The 23,735-nt window shown below is 30.6% G+C and overlaps 1 protein-coding gene across 1 annotated transcript; it reads right to left on the bottom strand.

Moving 5' to 3' along the window:
- Positions 1 to 20,935: 20,935 nt before the first annotated feature.
- Positions 20,936 to 23,031, bottom strand: LOC107494899 (uncharacterized). Its single transcript, XM_016115939.1, has 7 exons — positions 22,899 to 23,031; positions 22,142 to 22,454; positions 22,001 to 22,058; positions 21,840 to 21,843; positions 21,562 to 21,720; positions 21,326 to 21,447; positions 20,936 to 21,283 (listed from the first exon to the last, which is right to left on the bottom strand). The coding sequence occupies exons 1-7, from the start codon at positions 23,029 to 23,031 to the stop codon at positions 20,936 to 20,938; spliced, it is 1,137 nt and encodes a 378-aa protein (XP_015971425.1).
- Positions 23,032 to 23,735: the final 704 nt, after the last annotated feature.

Here is a 23,735-nt window from a genome sequence, read left to right as displayed (position 1 = left end):
TAATAATAATAATAATAATAATAATATTTTTTCTTTTCAAAAGGCTATAAAAAAAAGTTGAATGAATTTCAACTATTGAGTTAATATAAGAAACATGCCAGTTGATTAATATATCAATGAAATATATTTATATACCTCATTAAAATATGATGATATCAAATTTTTTATATACCAATTTAGCAATTATGATATGTAATTTGAATGGAATATACCAAACAGTTTTATTATAAAGAAGTGCTAAAGACATTAAATTTTGTGATTTGTAATTATTAATTAATTATTATTAATATTTTTAATAGTGTAAAATTATATTTAATAGTGTTGAATTACTTACCTTTTTTTATTGGTTTAGTGTTGGCGTACTAAATTTTTTCTTTATTATATAGATATAATTAATTGTATAAACAACATTTTTCTACATAAAAATACATGAAAGTAATAAGATTTGTTCGAATTATTATTTTTAGAGTCACAATTTGACTTTAACTACAAGATTTAGAATTTAAGGTTAAAAATTTAGGAATTTAAAATTTATGGGTTTACAATTTAAAATTTAAGTTTAAGGTTTGAGATTTATGAATTAGGATTTAAAAAGTATGATTTAAGATTTAGAGTGTACGGTATAAAATTTAACGTTGAATATTTATAAATGAATGTTTACCGTTTAGGCTATATGTGTTTAGTATTTAAAGTACTAATTTAAATAATTTTTTTAAAAATAATTGTTAAAACTTACTAAAAACACGGTTAGAATATAATTACCTAATAATAAAAATTTTAGTTAGTAATATATAATTTGAAAAAGATATTAATTTATTTATATATAAATAATTAAATATATATTTATATATGGATATATAATTATATAAACATATTAAAATAAGTAGTTATTAATAAATATTTGAGAGTTTAGTTTAATTTTTCATGTGTGAATAAAAGAAATTAATTTATGAAGAAAGAGAGTTTGGATTTTATATAAGTTTAGTGGAATTATTTTGATGAGTACATATAGTCCTTTTGTAAGCTTAATAATTCACAAAACACAGTTTAAAATTTGATAGGACAAAAAAATATTAGGATCAATAAGGTAGTCCACAATCAAAATTTATTTTTACTTCCTTAAAATAGTTTAAACAAAAAATACAACTATAACTAGGTCCAATATCATTTTTAATAATTAATCATAACAAATACAATTAACTAGCTTATTCTATATATCATCAGTCCATCATCACGTGATATTGATGTAACATATATGAAGTATGTCAGTTATCATGAATAGAGATTGTCTTTAACCACATTCTCTTTCTAGACACTTGTCTCATAATTCTTTTGACAACACAAATATATAGGTATAGAAAGAATCTTTCTTCTACACTATAGAACTCACCAGTTACAACAAGTTATGAAATGTGGCATACATATAAATGAAAACCCAATAAAATTAAATTACAACATGAAAAATATATGAGAAAGAATTTGAAAAAAACTATAGATGGCATAACATCAATATTTAATTGACATTAAAATTTTCACAAGTTAATCTGAAATATATTGAATGGAAAAGTAGATGAGACTTCAATGAAACTGAAAATGCAGCAAAGAAAACATCTCCAATGCTCAGCACCATACCTGTTTGGGTCTTTTCTATTGGCATCCATCGCCATTCATCCTTATCAGATAGGGAGACCTCGTATAAAGATTCGAGAACAAACGAAAGATCTTGTCTCTTACTACAAAAGAGAGTACTATAATAAAGTAAACCCTAATAGGACATTTCAACAAATTCAAGAAAAACAACTGATAAAATTGAATCCAGAAACATAAAAAAGAAACATAAAGAAAGAACAGCAACCGTTGATAAACAAAAGAAGAAATAGATGAACAAAAATATCGTTATTTATTCTAATAAATTGAATATCTACTGATCCTAAATGTTTAAAAGTTTCAGAAAGCTAACCACTACTACTAATAATTATTTAAACAAACAATCAAGAATTATGAATTTGTTAATTAGAATATGCATAACAAACGATATGAAAAAAAAAGAAAATATACAAAAATTAAATAAATAATAAAATATAAAAGACCAAAATGAATATTAAAAAATTATAAATATGATAAAACTGATTTCAAAAAAACTTTTTTATATTTTAAAATAATCCATAAAATAATGTAAACAATGACTATATTTTTTAAGTTCAGGAAGAGATTACAAAACTTAAAAGAATAAAGTCGTATCTGAGAATATGAAATTGGGATTAATAGTTGGAGTACTTTGCAAAATAACTGATCCTTGTAAAGAAGAAAAAAAAGTTTAAATGTAAAATTAAAATCATGGTAAGAGAAAGCATAAACAAAAACAACTTAATAAGAATGAGATGTTTTGCTCAAGGAAGTATGAGACATGTCTTATTCTGAAAATCAACTATTTCTTTCTTTGCCTTTAAATTGGCAGCTAAGCTTTCATGGAATGATACATGATGCATGTCGAAAAAAAAAAGTTTAAAGGCAAAGAAAGCTAGCAAAACTGAAAAGAAGAGTAAAAGAAAAAATACTAAACAAAAAATTTAGTTACCAATGCAACCATTAGGACAAAAGCTGAAATTGATTCTTGGGTTTTCAGTTTTCAGAAGATTTACCTTCACAACACGTTCTTTGTTACTTGGGTGAAGTATATTGTCTCGATCTGTCAAGAGCTCAAGAAAAAGAACTATCCGCCGAGTCACTGTGGAAGATTGGTCTGTCAGACGAATTCGAATCACTGGGAGCTACCGCGGATGACGACAGCTTCGTATGCTGTAGGAGGAAATGGGGTTTTGAATCTGGAAAAATTCGGTGGTCAGGTTTGCGGGTTGAGCGACGTGAGACGACACAGAGAGAGACAAAGGACGTTCAGTAGGTTTTCTCTTGTCACGTTTCTTTCTTTTTTTTTGTGGGGGAAAGGTGGAGGAAGTGGGTGGTGACGTTTGGCTTTTTATTTTTGTTGGTGATTGCTTATTTACTTCTGATCTTCTTAAAGATATAGGTAAAAATTAAAGAAACATAAAAATAAAAGACATTTGCATATTTTTTTTAAATTACACTGGACCATTATGAAGAATTAATTACTAATGATTAAAAAGACTTTTAATATTCGAATTGTTAAGAAGCATTTATTTTTTTTAGTATTTATGACAATTAAAAAGAAGAACTAAATCTTAAAAAAATATATCATGAATTATTTTTTTATTTATTTTTGAGTTTTTTATATTAATAAATTTTATCTATCCTAAAATTTAAGTAATGTTCACATTTTTTATTTTTTTTTCTATTGTTAATGAGCATAAAAATGACAAAAAATCACAAAAAGCTAAAAAAGATAAATAACTAAATAATTGATCAAAATTTTACGTGACATAAAAATCATTAACATACAAATTATGAAAATTAGATAAGAAAATAATTACGAATATATATTTTTTTATAAAATATTTGGTCTTTCTTCTTAAATATGATACATGTAAAAAAATTGATTATTATTAATAATTTTAGTATTAAAAGTCTTTTTAATAGGACTTAATTAATGATCTTGAGTTCAAGTAATAAAAAACTGATATTTTCTATTCTCAACTTCTCCTCTCTTTCTAATTAAATATTTTTCTTATATAATCTTGTAGTAGAATAAGATTAACACATTTTTATGAAAATTTAATCAACAAAAAGAAAATTAGAACCAACTAATATTCACCATAATTATAGTTTGAAAAAAAAGTAATACTTACTTTTTAATGATTCGAATGAAATCTATAGACAACAATGAAAAGTATTTTAGTTAAAAATTATTACTCAAATCACCAACAATGAGATCTTTCTTCACTTTTGAACAGATATTCTTGTGTTCATCTGAAACTTTTCTTAAAAACTCAAACGTGGATCAACCTTGAACCGATACCAAACGACTCTGTAAGAATATATAAATCATGCTAAACAACCATCAAGTAAATTACATGCGAGTCCTGCACAGGCAGAAGAGAACACTATCACAGGTGGTGCCTGAATTGCAGAGAGGTCTATGTCAGTAAAGCTAAATCATTTAATCAAGCATACCCTTCTATTCTTCCCTAATTTGAAACTCCAATGCATACTCGATAACAATTTTTACTTTGGGGGAAAGAAATGCTTACATAAGTTCATCAAGGTAGCTTAGAATCTCCTGAAAATCACTTATTTCCCCACTGGCAGCAAGAAGTGAATGCTTTCCAATAAGCCTCAAACATTCAATGCTCTTGTACCGCAGAATAGATCCATATGAGCCTATCATTGACATAAATCCAAAGTGAGAGCAATGAATACTTTGCAGACAATCAGAAGGAAATACTATATTGAAAAGCAAATATGTGCAGAATTTATTGTCAAAGCAGTTTTTAATTTCCTTAAGATTGTAAGTATTGAAGGCATTTTAGAATGGAGATATAGCCCAATTGAATAGTACAGTGAAAATTCAAGGGAAGAAGACCAAAATGTAGCACTAGAAAAGGCAAATTTAATCTCAATTGATCACATACCAGTGTAAATGAAGACACCCCTTTAATAACCAAATTTACCAAGATCATTCCCATCCTCTAGCAGTACGTGAACTATTCTGCAATCCAAATTGGGAGTGACCTATTTATCATGTATCAAATCATAATAAGAACTTAGAAGATATACTAACATAGCTTCAATTAATGTTAATGATGAATTCGTACAAACTAATAAGCATAAAATTGGGCCTGAAAACACATAATTAACTTACAAAAAAAAATATCAATCCAAAAGGTAAGAAACCAACAAATCAAGCCATCCAAATTCAAAGACAATGTCCTTTGGATTTTGGAATAGTTTGAACACAAATCTCAATAGACCACATACCAGTCTAAATGAAAACACACATTTAACTATCAAATTTATCAAGATTGAACTAGATAAAAACAAAATAAAAGCTATAAACTTTTATCAATCATGCAAAAGAGTTCAGCTAAAACTCCAAGAGAGCTGAAAAACAAAGTAAAAGCCAGTGTTAATGAAAATTCCCCTTTAAGTTTGAAATTTATCAAGATTGGCCCACATAAAAATAAAATAAAAGATACAAACTTTCATCAATCATGCAGAAGAGTTCAGCTGAAACTCTAACAGAGTTGAAAAACAAAGTAAAACTTACACCCAAAAAAAGATAAAATTAAGACCAACCCACACTAATTCAAAATCAACTGATCACTTTTTTTCTCATCGAATTATCCAGACATGTTAGAGCAATCATTCCAGAATAGCTAATCCCTAATATAATTAGGATAAACAATCTCACTTCGTAAACTCAATTATACTTCCTTATTATCGTGGTAAGTTGATAACAAATAACAAATTGCAGATTGAACAACGACAATTCATAATGATACCTAATTGCTCAAGCAAGATCTATACATAATAGGAAATGTTAACAACGCTTTTCACTTCCTCTACTAAGTAAATAGATATTTTTCTGGTTAAATTTGGAATTATACGAAGAGAGGGACTGACCAAGATCGCCAGCGCGCTTGGCAGAGCTGCAATCGGAGAAGCGAGAGGCGATGTCCTCAAACTTGGCTTTGCCAGAAAGGATGTCATCATGGAAGGCCTTTACTTGAAAGACGACGCTGTTTCTGGTGGTCTTTTTGATGATCTGGCATTCTGCATCGTTCCACGATGCCTTGCGTCTCGAACCTTGGTGCTTCACCAGTATGTCCGATGCCCTAACCTCACCTCCATCACCACCGTGCCGGTTGCTAGACGACGACATCTTCTTCGTCTTCTTCAAATGCTCCTATGCTTCTCCTTTTGCTCCGAAGAGATAATATGTTCTCAATCAGAATCATTCTAACACCATCGTGCGGTCCACATCTATTGATCTAATGGAACCAGTATGCTAGAATTTTTGAACTTTTCTTCACCAAAAGATGTCTACCTCTAGACTCTTAAAGTATTAAGATAGAAAATTAATAATGTTAAATACATATAAACTAATAAAAGCAACTAAGTATTTGTTTAGAAATGATTAAATCGATAAAAAAAAGTTTATTAAATAAATATTTTTTTATTTTTTAGTCTATTTAGTAAATTTCTAATGATAAAAGTAAAAGTACTAAAAAAATAGAAAATATATTTTCTGAGAAATTACAATTTATATTTTTAATTTTTTTAAAAAAATATTTTTCACATCATAAATAAATAACAGAGTACTTTTAACTTATTTGACTTAAAAATATCTTTTTACACAAGATATTTAAATATAAAACTATAATACGGTTGAAAAAAATTACATGTTTTTAATGATCTTGGGTTTCATTATTTAAATTATTCAATACATTTTAATAAGTTGTAAGGAAAAAAATATATACCAAACAAAGCACATGCCTATATATAATAACCATGCTTTATTCAAAAATACAGAGAAACATACTCACACATAGAAATTTAAATATATTAAAGAGAATAATAAGTTTCATAAACATCACAACTCTGGAAATGAGTTCATATTACATACCAAAATAGATCTATTGACAACATACTTTTCCAATTTTCCAACTACTTAACACAACTAAGCAAACTTCTGACAATTCTTTATAGACTTGGAATTATATTATAGATATCTATATATATATTGTAATGAAACTGATGATTAGCCACTACACTCATCCATCCTTTCAACAGCCTCGACAGTATTTTCACATTGTCCAAAGGCACGGCGAAGCTCTTTCCTAATAGTGAGAGGCTGATGATTCCTAAATATATTGGAACCTTGTGAGGACAAAATTCTTGCATGAAAATCATGGTTAACTGTATGCAAAGAACACAACAAAATATAAGAACAACGAATGCAGAAGCAAAAAAAAAAGAGATGAGAAAAAAATCAGATATCATCAAACTTTGAAGACTAATAAAACAAATATTAAACAATTAAGAAAAAAAACTTAAACGAAACATATGTATGCATATATGTATTATTGTTCACATAGTTTACTAAGAGATAAAGTATCAAAGTCTATTAGGTAAAGAAATACCCAACAATTCCAGTTTAGAGCAAAAATCGGTGAAACCTAATCCACTGGAGGACTTGAACTCGATGAACATTGAATGCTTGCATTGGACTGAAACTCAACTGGATTCTTAAATTCGAAAGGAAAATGAGGAACAAAGGGATCCAGATGAAATTTCTAAATGGAACAACAGAGGAATAACATTAGTAACTCTTAACACATGATACATGAAAAACACAAAACAATATAGCCAATTCAGGTTAACTTGATCAAAAATAAAGTGGACTAACTCAACATCAGATTTACATAATAATGTTATCACCTGCTGTTGATTATCATGGGTGGAGTCCTCCAAAAACTTCACAATATTAATATCATCACATATTGCACGAACAACATGAAGAGATGTATTCAATTCATATCCAACGGGTCTAGGATCCACTATGAAGACAATTTTCTTGTTCATCAACTGAGAAATCATGCTATTCTGAACAGTGTAATCATCCATTGACTAAGGAAAAAAAAAAGAAAAGGTACATTAGCAAAATTCACATACCTAAACCGTAAATACTAAACTGAAAAGAAGGACAATTAAATTAAATTAAAACCAAAATCATTACTTTGGAAAAATTTCTTTCATCTATCAAAAAGACTGAACAACTCTTTTTGAGTATTTGCATCACCTCATCATCTTCAAGTATGAAAATATTGCTGCCATTTGAATGAAAACAATAATTTTGATGCGATACCTAAATAATGTAAACAAAAGAAAATATACACTGAGAAACATGTGCAGAAGATGCAATAAAGCAAAAAAAAAAAACTGGTACCAACAACTCCGAGAGATAAAATAGATACCTTCTTATGGCATCAACACACTCAATTCTACACATATAACAATAAAATACATTCCCAACATGACAAACAGGTGCATTACACAAACAGCAGTAGTACCACCATTTCTGATGTTTCAGCACATCAATAATCTCACCAATGAAAAAACAGATCTGATCCTGTAGACAAACAGTAATCCGTATATTATCATACATGTTTTTATCATACTACACATGCTGAAACACAGTTGACATGTTTGAAAACATAAACATAAATACTAACATTTTTTGATGAGGAAGCATATATTTTATTACAAAAAATGTCAGCAAGCATCTCTTTAATGATATGTACTTGTATTGGAACACCAGAGATGACTTGGTTGTCATCATTTTCAAGCTGTCCATACCGAGAGAAGTCTTCAAATATTGGGCTACAGGCCAAATCAGAACTAACATCCTTAAAATTGAAAAGGAAAACATGAATTGTAAAACGCAACCAACTTTTTAAACTATGAGGCAAAATCATGTTGGCATGTAAAGGACATCACTTAAAACAATAGCCTAAGAATTAGAAACTGCGGATCAACAAAGTATATCTAAAAATGATTCCTCCACTTCATATTTAACATAAAAAAGAGTTCTCACCTTGATGAACTGATCAACCTGAAGTTTGTTGAAAAAATGTGCATCATTAATGATATTGATGACTTTAAAGGTACCGCAATAATCCGGAGTGTTAATCCTCTTTGCTTGAATTTTGAAAACAGTCTCTTTCCCAATGAGTTGATGAAAAAACTATGGACAGTATTGGTGCTCAATTTTCTGTCATAGATATTGAAAAGTGATCACTAATTAATGGACGAAATTGAGGAATAAGAAATAGTTATTGATAGAGTATACAGCAATAAAATTTAAGAGCATTAACCATACATCCATTTCATCTTCTAACAACAGAAACGCATCAGAACAGGTTCTCCCTAATAGCTTAGTGGCTGCACTATCTAACAAGACAAACATTCCACAAGAAGTCTCGTCTTCAACAAGTATCTTTATCCTGTAACTATAACCAGGAAAGTAAATATCAGACTAATCTATTTGTCAGCCTCAGAATAGGCTGATACATGAAGCTTACTTATATTATTGAATCGGAACAGTTGAAAGAAAATTTCTAAATCATAACCTGGATTTACCTGATCATAAAATGCTGGACCTCTCTGTTGCACAGCTGACAATGAAACACATTATCATCACCTACAATTGGATGACCACAAACACAAGAAAAGACCCACCACTCTGAATCTTCAACAATCTCTTTAATTTTTTCAACCACAAAGAATTGTCCATCCTATTAAGACAAAAAATTTATGAATTGAATGGACAAAGTATGTCTACAATATGCAAAAATCAATTAACATCAATACTTCTTACATAGCACTAAAAGATGTTAAAAAACTAATAGTACACACCTCATTGTTGCCCTTAAGATTAGCAATAGTCTGTATTAGCTTCCAATGAAAAGATTCATCATCAATTACAGATACTAAATCCTCAATCTCATTACTACGGAGTCTACTAAAATGGTGGCTTGCAATACGGTATCTATGAAAAAAGAAAATTAATATTAGCATAAAAGAATTTCAGGAAGACAGCTAGAGAGAGAGAGAGAGAGTGAGAAAGAGAGAGGGAGTGAGTGAGTGAGTGATATAGAGAGAGAGAGAGAGAGAGAGAGAGAGAGAGAGAAAGTGTGTGTGTGTGTGTGTGTGTGTGTGTGTGTGTGTGTGTGTGTGTGAGTGAGCGATAGAGAGAGATGCAGAAATTTTCAATTCAGAGAGACAAAATTTAAGGAGAATTGAATCCAACTAACTGATTCAGAAAATTCACAGTTTCCTACATATCAGGGTTGATTGAAACCCGAGAAATATTGATCATATTTTGGAGACTGACTTTATCTACAAATCACAGAAGACAATAAGAAGAAATTAATTCATAAAGAAACAATTCATTGGTAAACAAAAATTTATAAACAAATCAAACTGAGACATGTGTGCAACATGGACAACTTTTCACCTCTATTGACTTTGATCTTGAAAGATTGCAACATAAGAATGGGTGGTCTCTGATACTTTTTCAAATTATTGATGTCTATAAGAGCAAAATAGTCACCAACAAGATTGCAGGAGATTTTCTTCCTGGGTAATGATTATAATAAATGAGAGACAACAATATAATAATTCAACAGTAAAAAAAACATGAAAAATAGGCATAACATAATTTAAAAAAGGATGAAAAACAGAAAGGCAATGGATACCCATCAGCAAAAACTTCAAGGATGATAACTTTTAATATCTTGCTATTACACTCAACATCCGTTTTCCTTTTCAATCCGCACAGGACCCCAACAAAATCTGTTTAGTTAAATTATAGCAGAAAAGATTAAACCGTCTAATACAATACCACGAGACATTTCCTTGAGTTGTTATTAATCTCAATTTAAAACACCTTTATACCGGGTCAAATTTGAAAAAGCAAAACTTACCTATTAAGTACTCATAATCAGTGCGCTCTCGTCCATAGAAGTTAGACTTAAACCAGGATTAGGTATGACTTTACTTGAAGCTGCAACAACAGAGGTACTACACTTGAAAAGGATGCGGTACTGATGTCTTGTAACCCTGATCAATCCACCATTAGGTATCACTTTGAAGTCAGAAATAATGAATACGTCTCCTTCTTTAACTGATGAATAAAAGTTGTGATCAAATCATCCTCAACAGTTGCTTGGACCTTGTGGTGCTGAAAATTAAAAAAGAGAAAAAAATCATTTGAGCATTTCTAAATATCATACCATGACATATTACATAGTAAAACTTATCACATACACAATTTTAAAATACAGAATTTAGTTAACTAAAAAGTGAGTTCTTGATAGAACACACACACACACACACACATACTCACCTGCTAATCCATCAAGACCATATGTAAGAGTTTCTGCATATTTTCATCAACAATGCTAGCATCTTCCAAAATAGTCAAGATCTTAGCCTCAATACTCCAAGCTTCCTTTCATGGAGAGATTTTCTGAAGAGGATCAATAGTAAGACTTATCTTATCATTAAATAGTAAAGATGTAAGAATGTGGATGAAAAAAACAAAAAACAAAATTTTGACAAGAGAAAACTGTGTGGGATTTGAGTCTTATCTCAATGGAAGGGAATGCAAGGGAAAAAAGGCAAGTAAGGAACAAGTAATAGCTCTTGAAAAATCTCCACAATACTCCATCACCTCATCACTACTTATAGCAGAGAAATGAGCAAGTTTGTAAGGCAAAGCTTGTAGAATACATTTCTGTTGAACTCCTTGGCTAGATTGATTGATTGATTGACATATGACATTCAATGTGTCCATAGGTAATTAAATTAGATATACTCATACCTCTATATAATATAGGTATGTCATATCAACCTATCTATCAATCTATATACATCTATCTATCTATTTATAAAGAAACCATACCTATTGATTGATCCTATCTTTGACTATATAATAATACTATTCCAAATAAGTATGACTGGTGAAATAGAAGAGATGTCAACTTATTGGCAATCAGAAACATATATTACATTATTGAAATTGAAAATTGATAAATATGAACAGATAGCCAGCATTCAAGAGTTTGATGTTCACCTGTTTGCTTAAAAAGAAATCAAAGAAACACCATTCAATAAAAGGAAGTTAGATCTAGACATTAACAATAGTTAACCATAGTTAACTCAAAAACCAACAATTAGAAATCCATCTCTATTAATAACATCAAAATATTAATGAAATTAATCAACTCTTGAGTCCAATCATTAAATCAAGAAGACAACAATAAGAAACCAAGAAAATTAACTCAGATAAAGAACAACAAAAATATTTTATCCAATTGAATCAATTAAACCTAGAAAATAAAACCAAAGTAGCACTGAATTAGAGGATGTACAAAATTAACTAACAAATCCAAAGTACAACCATGAATAATTAACCAAACAAAAGCAACATCCCCTGTTAATAATTATCACAAAGAAAAAAAAATAGCAACGTAGCAATTAAAGCAAAATAAACCAATACTAAATATTCGACACTATGACACTGATCATACCCAATATCAAATCAAACTACACTAAGAAAAACCGATGATCACATCAAGCGCAAAAATAACACAACAAAAAACCCTCCACAAACTTAAAAATCAAACGAACAATAAATTTCACCGCGGCATGGTCATGGGGATAGTTGAAACGGCAGCGGGAACCATAGCCACAAAATCCAATCCTCAAATAGTAGATACAATCAGACTCATCAAACCTTTGGAAAACCCATCAGCAACAGAAGAAGCAACCTCAGCTTTGCAAAGGAGCAAGTTTGTTTCATTTTTGGAAAACCCATGATAAATGTTAGATTCTGTGGAAAACCCATTAATCAGTTTGGGGAATAATAACTCATGATAAATGTTAGATAATGTGCTTCAAGCCTTGTGACAAGTGTAAAAACCTGTTTTTGGGATCAATTAGAAGAGAGAGAAGCCCCCTGATTGATGAACAGCATCCATGGCGACTCTCTTTGAATTACACAACCAACAAACAAAATCGATGACCTCAAGAGAAGAGTTCCGAGCTCTGGGTACTTGGCTTTCTGAATCTGGAGAAGACGAGTGCGAGCGAGTGATCCTTGAAGTGACGAAAATGAAATCGAGTTTCAAAGTGAGAATGAAAAAGAGAGGAAGGAACCCGTAAATGAAGATAATTCAAAAACTGAGAAGATATATATTTTTTAATAACAATTAAATTTAACCTTAGCTTGAATACATTTAAAAATGGTAATGAAAACCATTTTATTAAGCAGCATCTATATTTTTTTCGCCGATTATCATTTTTTCTTTTTTTGGATAATGATTAATAATTAATTAATTATTGCACCAGTTCATTTGAAATTGGTAAAATAAACGCATATTTTTTTCTTGTAATTAAAAAGAAATTTCATTAAATACATAAATATCATAGTTATATCCACATTAGAATTCAAAAGACACTAACATTGTATTACAAATCAAACAACAATTTAAAGTAATATATGAACATATTAAACTAAAAAGCATGCAGATCCTCCACAGCCTCATGATCGCTTCCACATTGGCTGAAAGCATCTTCAACTTCAGAGCATAGAATCAACCAGAACATGAATCTGAACAAAATTGAAATCCTCTCAGTTATTGATATTTTTAAACACTAATAATTGAACAAATTATAAAAACTATACAGCAGACCTTATGCTCATTCATCTCAGCAGCAGCCTCAAAAATATTAATAACAGAGGCATCATCCCAGATTTGTTGAACAATATACACAGATCGATTCATCTCATAACCCACAGGCCTAGTATCAACCATGAATATAACGTTTTTGTGCAAAAGACTTGAAATGAGTTTCAATGGAACAACTTTGCAATAAGATCCCTAAAAAAAGAAAAAAAAACAAAATACTTAACAAATAGCATAATAATAATTTATGTTTTTCATAGGAATGTCAAAAGAAACAAACTAACTATATCTATATCTATATCTATATCTATATCTATATACCAATTAAAACCACAATTGAATGACAACCTGATTCAACTTTGGATGATTATCTAAAAAGCTCGAGCATCTTGTCTTTATTATTTGGACGACTTCACAATCTTTAAGAACAAATATATTATTGCCATTTGCATGAGACACTACAACCTTTAAGCAGAATCTTGAAAACCATGAGAAAACAAAAAAAATTTGAGTTAACATTGAAATAATAATTAGTTACCAAAACAGAATAAAATTAAAGAACAAAACACCTTGGGACAGCATCAATGCATTGAAGCTGATATAGATCACATGATAAAATATTTTTATTAGTTGACACAAGAGAACCACATAAACAAGTTGAGAACCACCACTTATGATTCTTCAAAACAGATGATATAGTTCACAGAATAAAAACGAAACCACCCTGCCAGCAAAGAAAAAAATGATTACAGCATTTCAAATTTCAAATAATTTACAAAAATATCATTTACTAACTTTTCAGGGTATGATATAACAAGAATAACAAAAACGAATGATCTAAGAGATTTTATTGCAAATGAGGAAAAAATATACGTTCTCAGCATCAGAATAGCAGCAATTGGGTGAAATAAGATCAGTAATAATATCTTCAATAGTTTCTGATTGAATAGAATTATCACACACTACTTGAGTCTTGTAATCTTTGCCAGTTGCATACTGCAAGTAGGTGTCATAGATTGGTGGAAAAATGGGACCGTGAAGCCTTGCCTGGGATAATTTGGTTAGAATAAGTATCAAATGCATTGATTGTGAAAAAAAATGCATGAACATGTTGTAACATAGGGTGAGGAATCATACATTGATATAATCATCGGTTGCAACTATTTCCAGATTATGACTAAAGACATTTACAATTTTAAAGCACCCGAAGTAATCTGGATCAACTGCATAATAAATTTCAACCTTGAAAACTTTCTCCTCTCCAACAATATCATCAAACATTTGTGGAGAATATGACCGACAGACCTTGGGAGTTTAATATAAAAGAATCAATAAACTTGAACACGAAAAAAATAATAAAGATTAAATGAGGTTCGCTATGAAAGAGTTCATACTGCAAGCACACTATGATCAACAGGAAATTCTTCTTCTATCCTGAGAAATGCTTCAGAATAGGTTTTTCCAAATAGTTTTGTTGCCGCATTATCAAGCAGAACAAACAAAATAACACACCCACCATGGTGAATCTTTACCCAAATCCCATATCTAACACAATTAACAACCAAGAATGATAACTAAAACCAAGAAATCTGCTTAACAACACATAGAGTGATGCATAACAAAGAACTAACAAAAAATTCAAAAGATTGATAATTAATCTATTCCATAATAGAGTTACATATGAACCTCACTTGACCATAATATGTTCAACACATGAACCACAAGCATCACAAAAGTAGAGATCCTCATGCTCAACAACAGCATGACCACACACACATGAGTAGTACCACCAATCTGGTTCATCCATAACTTCCTTAATTGTCCCAATAACAAAGTAATGAGAATCCTGTAAAATTTTAAAAACAATGATATACTATAGAATAATGATTAACAAACCAGATTATGAAACCCGACACACATGTTTAAGAAATTCAAGTTTAAGTATTAAATGGAGAGTTTGCAAATCTAAAATAGTACCCCATTATCTGCATGAAGATCTTGAATATTACTGATCTCTTTGGGATTGAAATAATCACCATTAACTTTAGAAACTAAGTATCCAAGGTCATTGGTCACAAGTCTTGAGAATCCATAACTGGCTACACTAAATCTACATACAACATATAATAACTAATCTTCATAACACAAAATATATACATGAATACCAACAAAATAAGCATAGTAGGTTGTAGCTTTTCAATATTTTTATCACAACTAACCTGCTTAGGAACTCAACAGACTCAGGAATGTCGGGATTAATGAATAACCTAGAGACATTTATCACATTCTGTAGGATTACCCCCTGCATGCAAGAATCATATTCTATTAGCATCAAATCATATTTAAATTAAAAGGTCAAAAAGCAGAAAAGTAAATATTAGAGTAAAAATTTGTTGAATATGCCTGAAACTAACCTTCAATGGCTTTGATTTTAAAAGACTCGAGGACAATCAGCGAGATCTTGTATATTTTTGTAAGTTATCATATTCTAACAGATCACAAGCATTTCTAAACACATTGCATTGTACCTTTTTGCTGAACAGATAAGTTTCAAAAGATCAAAAGGATCTAACTATATATTTATTGTTATAAAAATAAAGGCTGGAACAAAAAAAAATAGAATTAATAGAAGATAACTACTGATATGGGAGAAAGTGAGAGAGATATTACCCATCAGTAAAAACTTCTAGCACAACTGCTTTGATCACCTTCCCATATGATGCTACATCTTTCTTTTCGAACACCAGTAATGATCCCAACAAAGTCTAATAATTAGATTGAAACATATACAAATTTGAATCAGAAACCACACTTTTTAAAACATAATACTATGATTCTAAAAGGGCAAAGCAAGAAAGTTGTACAAACCAATGAGAAAATTGCTATCCTTTGTCATTTGATCAATTTCATCTATTGATTTAAAACACAAACCCAAATGAGGTATCCTTGGAGATACCACAGAAACAACAAAGGTCTTGTATTGGAACAAAAGTCTAAACTGATGTTTCATCACTCTGTTCAAACCAGTGTTTAGTACAACTGTAAAATGGGTCATCAAGTACACATTCCCTTCATTTAGAGACACGGCAAAATTTGATATAAGCTGATCTCTAATCGTTGCTTGGATCTTGTGTAACTGCAGTTGAAAAAAATACTTCATATTTTGAATTTATTAACTTATTTAGGTATCCAAACACCATAAAGACACTTGATTAAAAAAATAAAACAACAAAAACATATCACTTTGTAACAAAAAAATCCCTTATGCATATTTTTTTAAAAAAAAAGAAAAGTTGCAACAACTTAAGGAAATGCTAACATAAAACAAAATTGACCTTCTCATCCATTAAGACCATATGCAACAGATTTTGAGAAAGATCTAAAGTAGGATTCTTGTGGTACCACAACTTCACAACTTTAACATTCACTTTCCATGATTCTCTCAATGGAGTGATTTTTTCCACCAGATTAACACGGTTATTCATTCCCAACATATATAGGATAAGAACACCAAAAGGAGAAAATATACAGAGAAAAATTCAGAACTAAGATGAGAAGATAAACAGATGAGTTGGAGTTATAAACTCCCAAAGTTAACAAACACTAAAGCTTAGAATATAAGCTTCACATATGGGACAGAGATAGACTAATAGGCATATATAGATTGATATGACTACACACATCATTTAGGAAGATATCACAAGTAACCAAATACTCATGGGAAAAGAGCAAAAACATTATGGGAAGAGGCCTGTTACAAATTACCAAATACCTACCACATATATTTGATTTGACAATTCACAATAAAGCAAAAATAGAATTTCATCAGTCAACTATACCTAACACTACAGTTAACTTCAGTCCAATAGCAGAAAGAAAATTATATAATTTATAATGAGCAAACCCCCCAAGAAAAAAATTATTTCACAGAAACACCAAGAGCACAAACATAGGAGAGAACCATTGATTTTGAAAAACAAGTAACAATCACCATGATTAAATCAGAAACTAAACAACTCAAAATTAAACGATGGATCCAAAAAACAATAACAATTAACACAAAAAAAATTGAAACTGGAGAAGGAATCGAGAAAGAGATTGAAAAGGAGGAGAATGGAACCATAGCCCACATATACCTCTTGAACCGCGTTGGCAACGTCTGCTATCCAAAACGAAGAAATCGAGATGGAGAATGAGGTATGATCGACAGAGAGAGACAGAGGAAACTTGGGGAGAAGGAACATACGCAACGAAGAGAACAACACCCTCATGCTGGGATCGAATGGAATCGCAGAGATACCTATACCTTCTCTGCATGTGGCCAAAACCGAGGAGAGAAGACGAAACCTCAGTCAATAGAGGGGGTAACGGACATGGTGCGACAGATGGAGATTGGGTTAGGGATGAAGAAGATGGGGTGAGGTCGAAACGTCTTTTAGGGATCCTAATGAAATGAAAGCGATGAATTTGGTAAAACAAAATTAGAATAACTCACATTATCTGACTTTAATTATGTTTATGGTTGAATTGAGATGATTATATTAATAAAAACAAAATCCTGCAACCAAGTGTTTTTAGACTCATAGTAAAAAAAATATCAATAATTTTAGATATTTAATTTTTTAATTTTTTGCAAATTCAATGTATTAAAAAAAACAATTTGAATTTATTTTTTTAAGAAATAAAAATCTGGTTCATCTGTTAAAAAAGATACGTTTTAACTAAAAAAAATCATTGAGATCTGGATAAATTAACCAAATTATGTAAAGAGGTGCCAAGAAAAAATTGATATATGATATTATAAAAATGTTGCTACTAATAATATATTTATTACTTAAATATATATGTTAGAAATAACAAAAATAAAATAAAATTGCATGGATAGAGTCTAATTTAGATTAAAATTAAATTTTTTTATGACAGATTAAAATCAAATTTGCACTATTATTATTTGACTATTCTTTGTATAAAAAGATAAATAATTATTTTTTATTAATAAAATCATGATATTTTATTTTTATTGATATATTAACAATATAGTTTCTTTTAATTTATTTGAAAAAAATATCAAATTTAAAAAAGTAAATAATCAAGTTTTTTAATAAATTTTAATATGTTCAAAACCACATAATCAAGTAACTTTTTGATATGGGATAAAATAACTGGATTTAAAAAATGGCTTTTTAAACAAAAAAAGGAATTAAAATAAAATATAAAAATATGAAGCATCAATTTTATTCACTAAAAAAGAATATCATCTGACTTTTTTTTTCTAATAAAAGATATAATTTACATTAAAATAATCAAAATTTTTTTGACAAATTAAAATCAAATTTGCATTGATATCATTTGACTTTTTTTTCTAATAAAAGATAAATAATTGTTTTCTATTAATAAAATGGTCATATCTTATTTTTATTAATATATTAACGATATATTTTCTTTATGTTTTTTTGGAAAAAAATATATCAGATTAAAAAAAGTAAATAACTAAGTTTTTAATAAAATTGAATATTTTCAAAACCACATAGTCAAGTAACTTTTCAGACCAAATAACTGTATTTGAAAAATGGCTTTTTAAACCAAAAAAAAAGAATCAAAATAAAATATGAAAATATAAATCATCAAATTTATCCACTAAAAAAGAGGGTATCTTTTAAATGAGCACAACAATTATATGCTTATAGAATATCCCATATTTATATAAATCATTTGATTATATTATATAGAAATCAAAGGTTAATATAAAAGAAGAACATTGTACACTCTAATAAATGCATAACATTTTAGTGCATAATTAAGTACTTTAAATGTCAATACTCTAATACAAAATATTTCTTGATACAAAGAATTTGTATCAAATTTAAGAGTGAAATAATATTAAACTCGTGCAAAATTATTTTGCACTAAAATAAAATATTTAAAATATCAGACATTAAATTAGAATTTGGCCTAAATATTAAAACCAAAATAATAATAAAAAATAGAAGACAGAAGGTAGCAAAAAAAATTGATACATAAAATCTGGATGATCATGTTAAAATAATTATGATTGATGATATTTTTTTAATAGGTAATTATGAAATTATTTTTGAATAAATTTTTACGTGTTCAACTATTAAAAATTAAATGAATTTGGTTTATTATAATAACTAATGTAATTATTTTTTAATAATGTAAAATAATTTAATTATTTTCAAGGAATATAAAATAATTTAATTTCTTACATTATGTTATTAAGAATAGTATAGTATAATAATTAATTTTAATAAATGAAAAATATTTTGATATGTATTGATATGTTTTATATTTATTTTAAAGTAAAAGATTATACTTGCCATTCTTAAAGTACCATGTATTAAAATATATTTATGTATATATATATGAATATATTCTACATTTATAAAGCGTATGAATACTCTTCTTTCATAACATCTTTAATATTCATTTAATAGAATCTAATCGTCCATAAAAAATCGTGCATCTAGTGTATACAAAATGGTTGAGACTATTTTAGATATACCATAAAGAAGATGTCCCTCTCCAAAGAAAACGTACACCAAAACAAAAGTATAAATAACACAGATAAGATTAGAAAATATAACAAAAAACTACATTATATCTTATCAAAAACTTCCTTAAATACAACATTTTCAGTCCTGGTAGGATCAACTAATCCTTCATCACAAAGTAAAATCTTCAAACAATTTCTATTCCTAACTCGGGAAAGAGCTACATAAAGTTGACCGTGACAAAACACAGGACGACGCAAGAAAAAACTGACTGTTGATAATGTCTGACCCTGGCTTTTGTTGATTGTCATCGCAAACGACAGAAAAACTGGAAATTGACAGCGTTGGAATTTAAACGGTATAACCGTATCACTGGGAATCAAATTCATTCTGGTGATAAAAACTTGATCCCCAACATTACTACCAGAAACAATATCCGCACCGATCACATTTGTCCCTAGATCTCGCACAACAAGTCGAGTCCCATTACACAAACCCCCAGCTGGGTCAACATTCCTCAACAAAATAATAGGCACGCCTATTTTCAACTTCAATGAATGATTAGGTAGACCAGAACACCTAATCTGATTCAAGAATTCAACATTTATCCAATCAACTTCAACATCAGAATAGGCATCACTACCACATATCGAATCAACACTGAGATAATTTTTCTCCTCACCGGGCAACAAGTCAACTATATAATTGTTTATCTCTTCAACATTCTCGACAGTCGGAGCCAGTATTTTCCTATCCTGGAAAAAGCTTGGATCATGAAAATTTTGAACCAAATTCGGATAGATTGTATTTAGAATATCTTCCACTGAATTTTCCAAAACAATAATGATTTAGATCAGAAGGAATATCAACAAGAAGTTTGTCATTGACCAGAGTTCCACATAGACCTTCACCGATATGAAGTATCCAATCTAAAAACGACCTTAACACCTAAGCAGTTGATTGTTCCAATCCACTTGCTAACCTCATATTTTTGGTCAATCGCAAAACTTCACAGTATTTCCAAAGGACAGAAGAATTTATGGACGCTATCACAATCTCAGCACAAGAACCTTTTGGAATAATTGGCAAGACCTGCCTGAAATCACCACCAAGAACGACTACCTTCCCACCAAAAGGTAAATCTTTATTTCTATCAGAGACCGAAACCATTATATCCCACAACGTCCTATCGAGCGCTTCAAATGCTAATTTGTTAGTCATCGGTGCCTCATCCCAAATAATCTAATCGGCCAATCAGACTACCTCAGCTTTTGAACTATCCTTCTTAATCCGACAAACAGTGTCTTCAGTCAGCTCAACAGGAATATAGAACATAGAATGCGCCGTCTTACCACTAGGTAACAACAGAGAAGCAATACCACTAGAAGCAACATTTATAACAATATTTTTCTCAGATCGCAATTTAGCTGACAAAACTCTGTATAAAAAAGTTTTTCCAGTGCCACCAAACCCATACACAAAAAAGAATCCGTGCCTCTTATTCGAAACACAATCAATAATTTTATCGTAGACCACCCTCTGTTCTTCATTTAACTTGGAGACATTTGCATCGTGCTCATGAGTCAAAGAAACAGTATCATACTACAACTCACGCAACAGCATCAAATTGCTAAATTGAGATACTAAAGATTTATTAGGAACTGGCATGCCAGCATAATTTCTCAATGATTTTCCATTACTCTGCAATAGTTTCTCAATCTCCAACAAACAAAATGCATGCAACTCGTCCTGACTCATCGTTAGATCTACGTTTAACGATAATTAATAAAATATTATCACCATAATATCATTTCTGTACTGTGCGCGTGCGTGTGTGCCTGCCTGTCATATAATAAACTCATGATGAACAAAATTCTTACCGAGATATTGCAGCTCATGTCTTCTGCGATAAAGAATATCATCAGACAAATAAGCCCAAGTTTGTTTCCAAATTGACAGAGGTCTTCCCATCGAACCAGATAGCAACAACATCACAAAAGCCTCCTTAGCTATGCAGCTGACACTAACTCGGCGACTTCCTTAATAGCAGAAACATACTCCTTATCATCTATCAAGAATCTCATGGTGGAACATGCCTCTTGAAATGTATCATAAGTAACACCATTCACGGTTCTTATACTTTAAAAACTGGTACAACCTCTCTGCACATTCAAAAGCATCCGTATGTAGAAAAGTTCACCAGATGAGGGATGAGCGAAACTCTATCTTCCAATTGAGAATCCCCTCTGTCTTGGCTTCCACTCCTTGCTATTCGAACAATAGACAAATTTTCCTGGATATTCAACATATGTTAAAGACCGCCCCTCCGGGAACCACATGTTGGCCATCATCCAACCCGTAAACATCGTCAGCAAATCTTTGTTGCGCAAATAAACATGAGTAGTGATATCAGCATCATCGAATACAACATGTTGCTAGTTCGGCAAGTGAAAAGTCAACCTCTGTACCGCCGGCCATCTATGATGAATATCATAAGCAAAAATTCTCCACATGGATTCAAACGGTGATAAATAACGACAATAGTAATACTGTTTGATCTCATCAACCACTTGAGAAGATTCACCAACATCATATGTTTCTCCAACAGTTGTAGTCACCCGATCCGGACCCTTATTGACATACTTAAAAAGATACTTAATCACGTTTGACTTGTTACAGAACTTAAGATTTATGTGAGCTTGATATTTCATTAACAGCAGTGGATTATAGCGCACAACAAATCTGTTATCAATATTAACATCGTTGATCTTCACTGTGGCACACGTATTATGACGTCTATATATTGGATAGCCATCCTCATCAAAGCTCGTTTGCTCAACGAATCTTTTTGGATAAAATTTTGAGCACTTACCATCTTTCATGCAAGGAGAACTCGGTCTAAGTCGACCGCATGGACCATGGATCATGTACTTGGTGACGACATTATAAAGAGACGAAAATTTCTGGGGATTGGGTAGCTCAACACAGATGAATTCATCAACAATTTCAACACTTTGTAAGTTGTTTCCACGTTAAGCCAAAGTAACATGTGTGCATGCGGTAGACCTCTTTTTTGGAACTCAATAGTATACATACATAAAAAATACAAAACATCCTAAAGAAGCCAAACAACTACATGTCCGAAGACAACATACAGAGATTGAGATGCTAAGTGAGAAAAGAACATACCTGCATTAAGTGGACCAAAAAAACACACCTTCATTGAGATCGCTAAGGAGACACTTCAACTTGGCGTGAAAGACACGACAAGAGATATCAGGATGATCAGCGATGGGAATTCGCTCTCGCTCTGTGAATCGCCGAAATTCAGGCCAATTTGGATTACACATAATAGTAAGGAATAAATATGGATAGCCAAAATGTTTACAAATTGCCATGGCATCCTAACAACGATTAAACATATAACGTCTACCGCCAGTGAAGGACGAAGGCAAAATGATTCATGTCCCAATTGAAGAAGTTTCGTCATCACCACGACGCATAGCCTCCTTTATTCCTTGAAGGACTTCTCCTCTAATTATACTTTGCTTCATTATAATCTCATGCAACCTTTGGGACTCAATCATGGTGAAACAATCAACAACAAATTGCTGAAATAACTGTCTACACTTGTGAATAATTCCATCTTCGTGTTCCTTAATCTGGAGACGAAAACATATGAATTTCCTGAGGAAAACCCTTGTTCTCCTTCCAGGAACATATCCAGGCTGTTCACCTCGATAACCAATGTTCAGCTGGTAACCATCCTCGCCATATGGAAACAACAAAGGATATTGTAAGGGCAAATACAGAGCATGAGTTTCATAAATACGTTGCAACTGACCACCAGTAGATCGAACAATAATGTCACGGCCATGATTTGACGAATCAAAATCTCCAACAATCAAAGCAGCAACTTCATCGCAAGAGGGAGCATTGTAAATTCTTCGATCAACCTTCTTTTGCGAATACAGCTTCAAAGAGAAAATCTCAGATGGATGACACTGATAGAATTCTCTGACTCTTCGAAATGACTGTGCTATGACATTATGAG

The sequence above is a fragment of the Arachis duranensis genome, chromosome 6, assembly GCF_000817695.3.
Source record: "Arachis duranensis cultivar V14167 chromosome 6, aradu.V14167.gnm2.J7QH, whole genome shotgun sequence".
In the NCBI taxonomy this organism is placed as follows: Eukaryota; Viridiplantae; Streptophyta; class Magnoliopsida; order Fabales; family Fabaceae; genus Arachis; species Arachis duranensis.
This window is presented reverse-complemented; position numbering and strand designations above follow the sequence as displayed.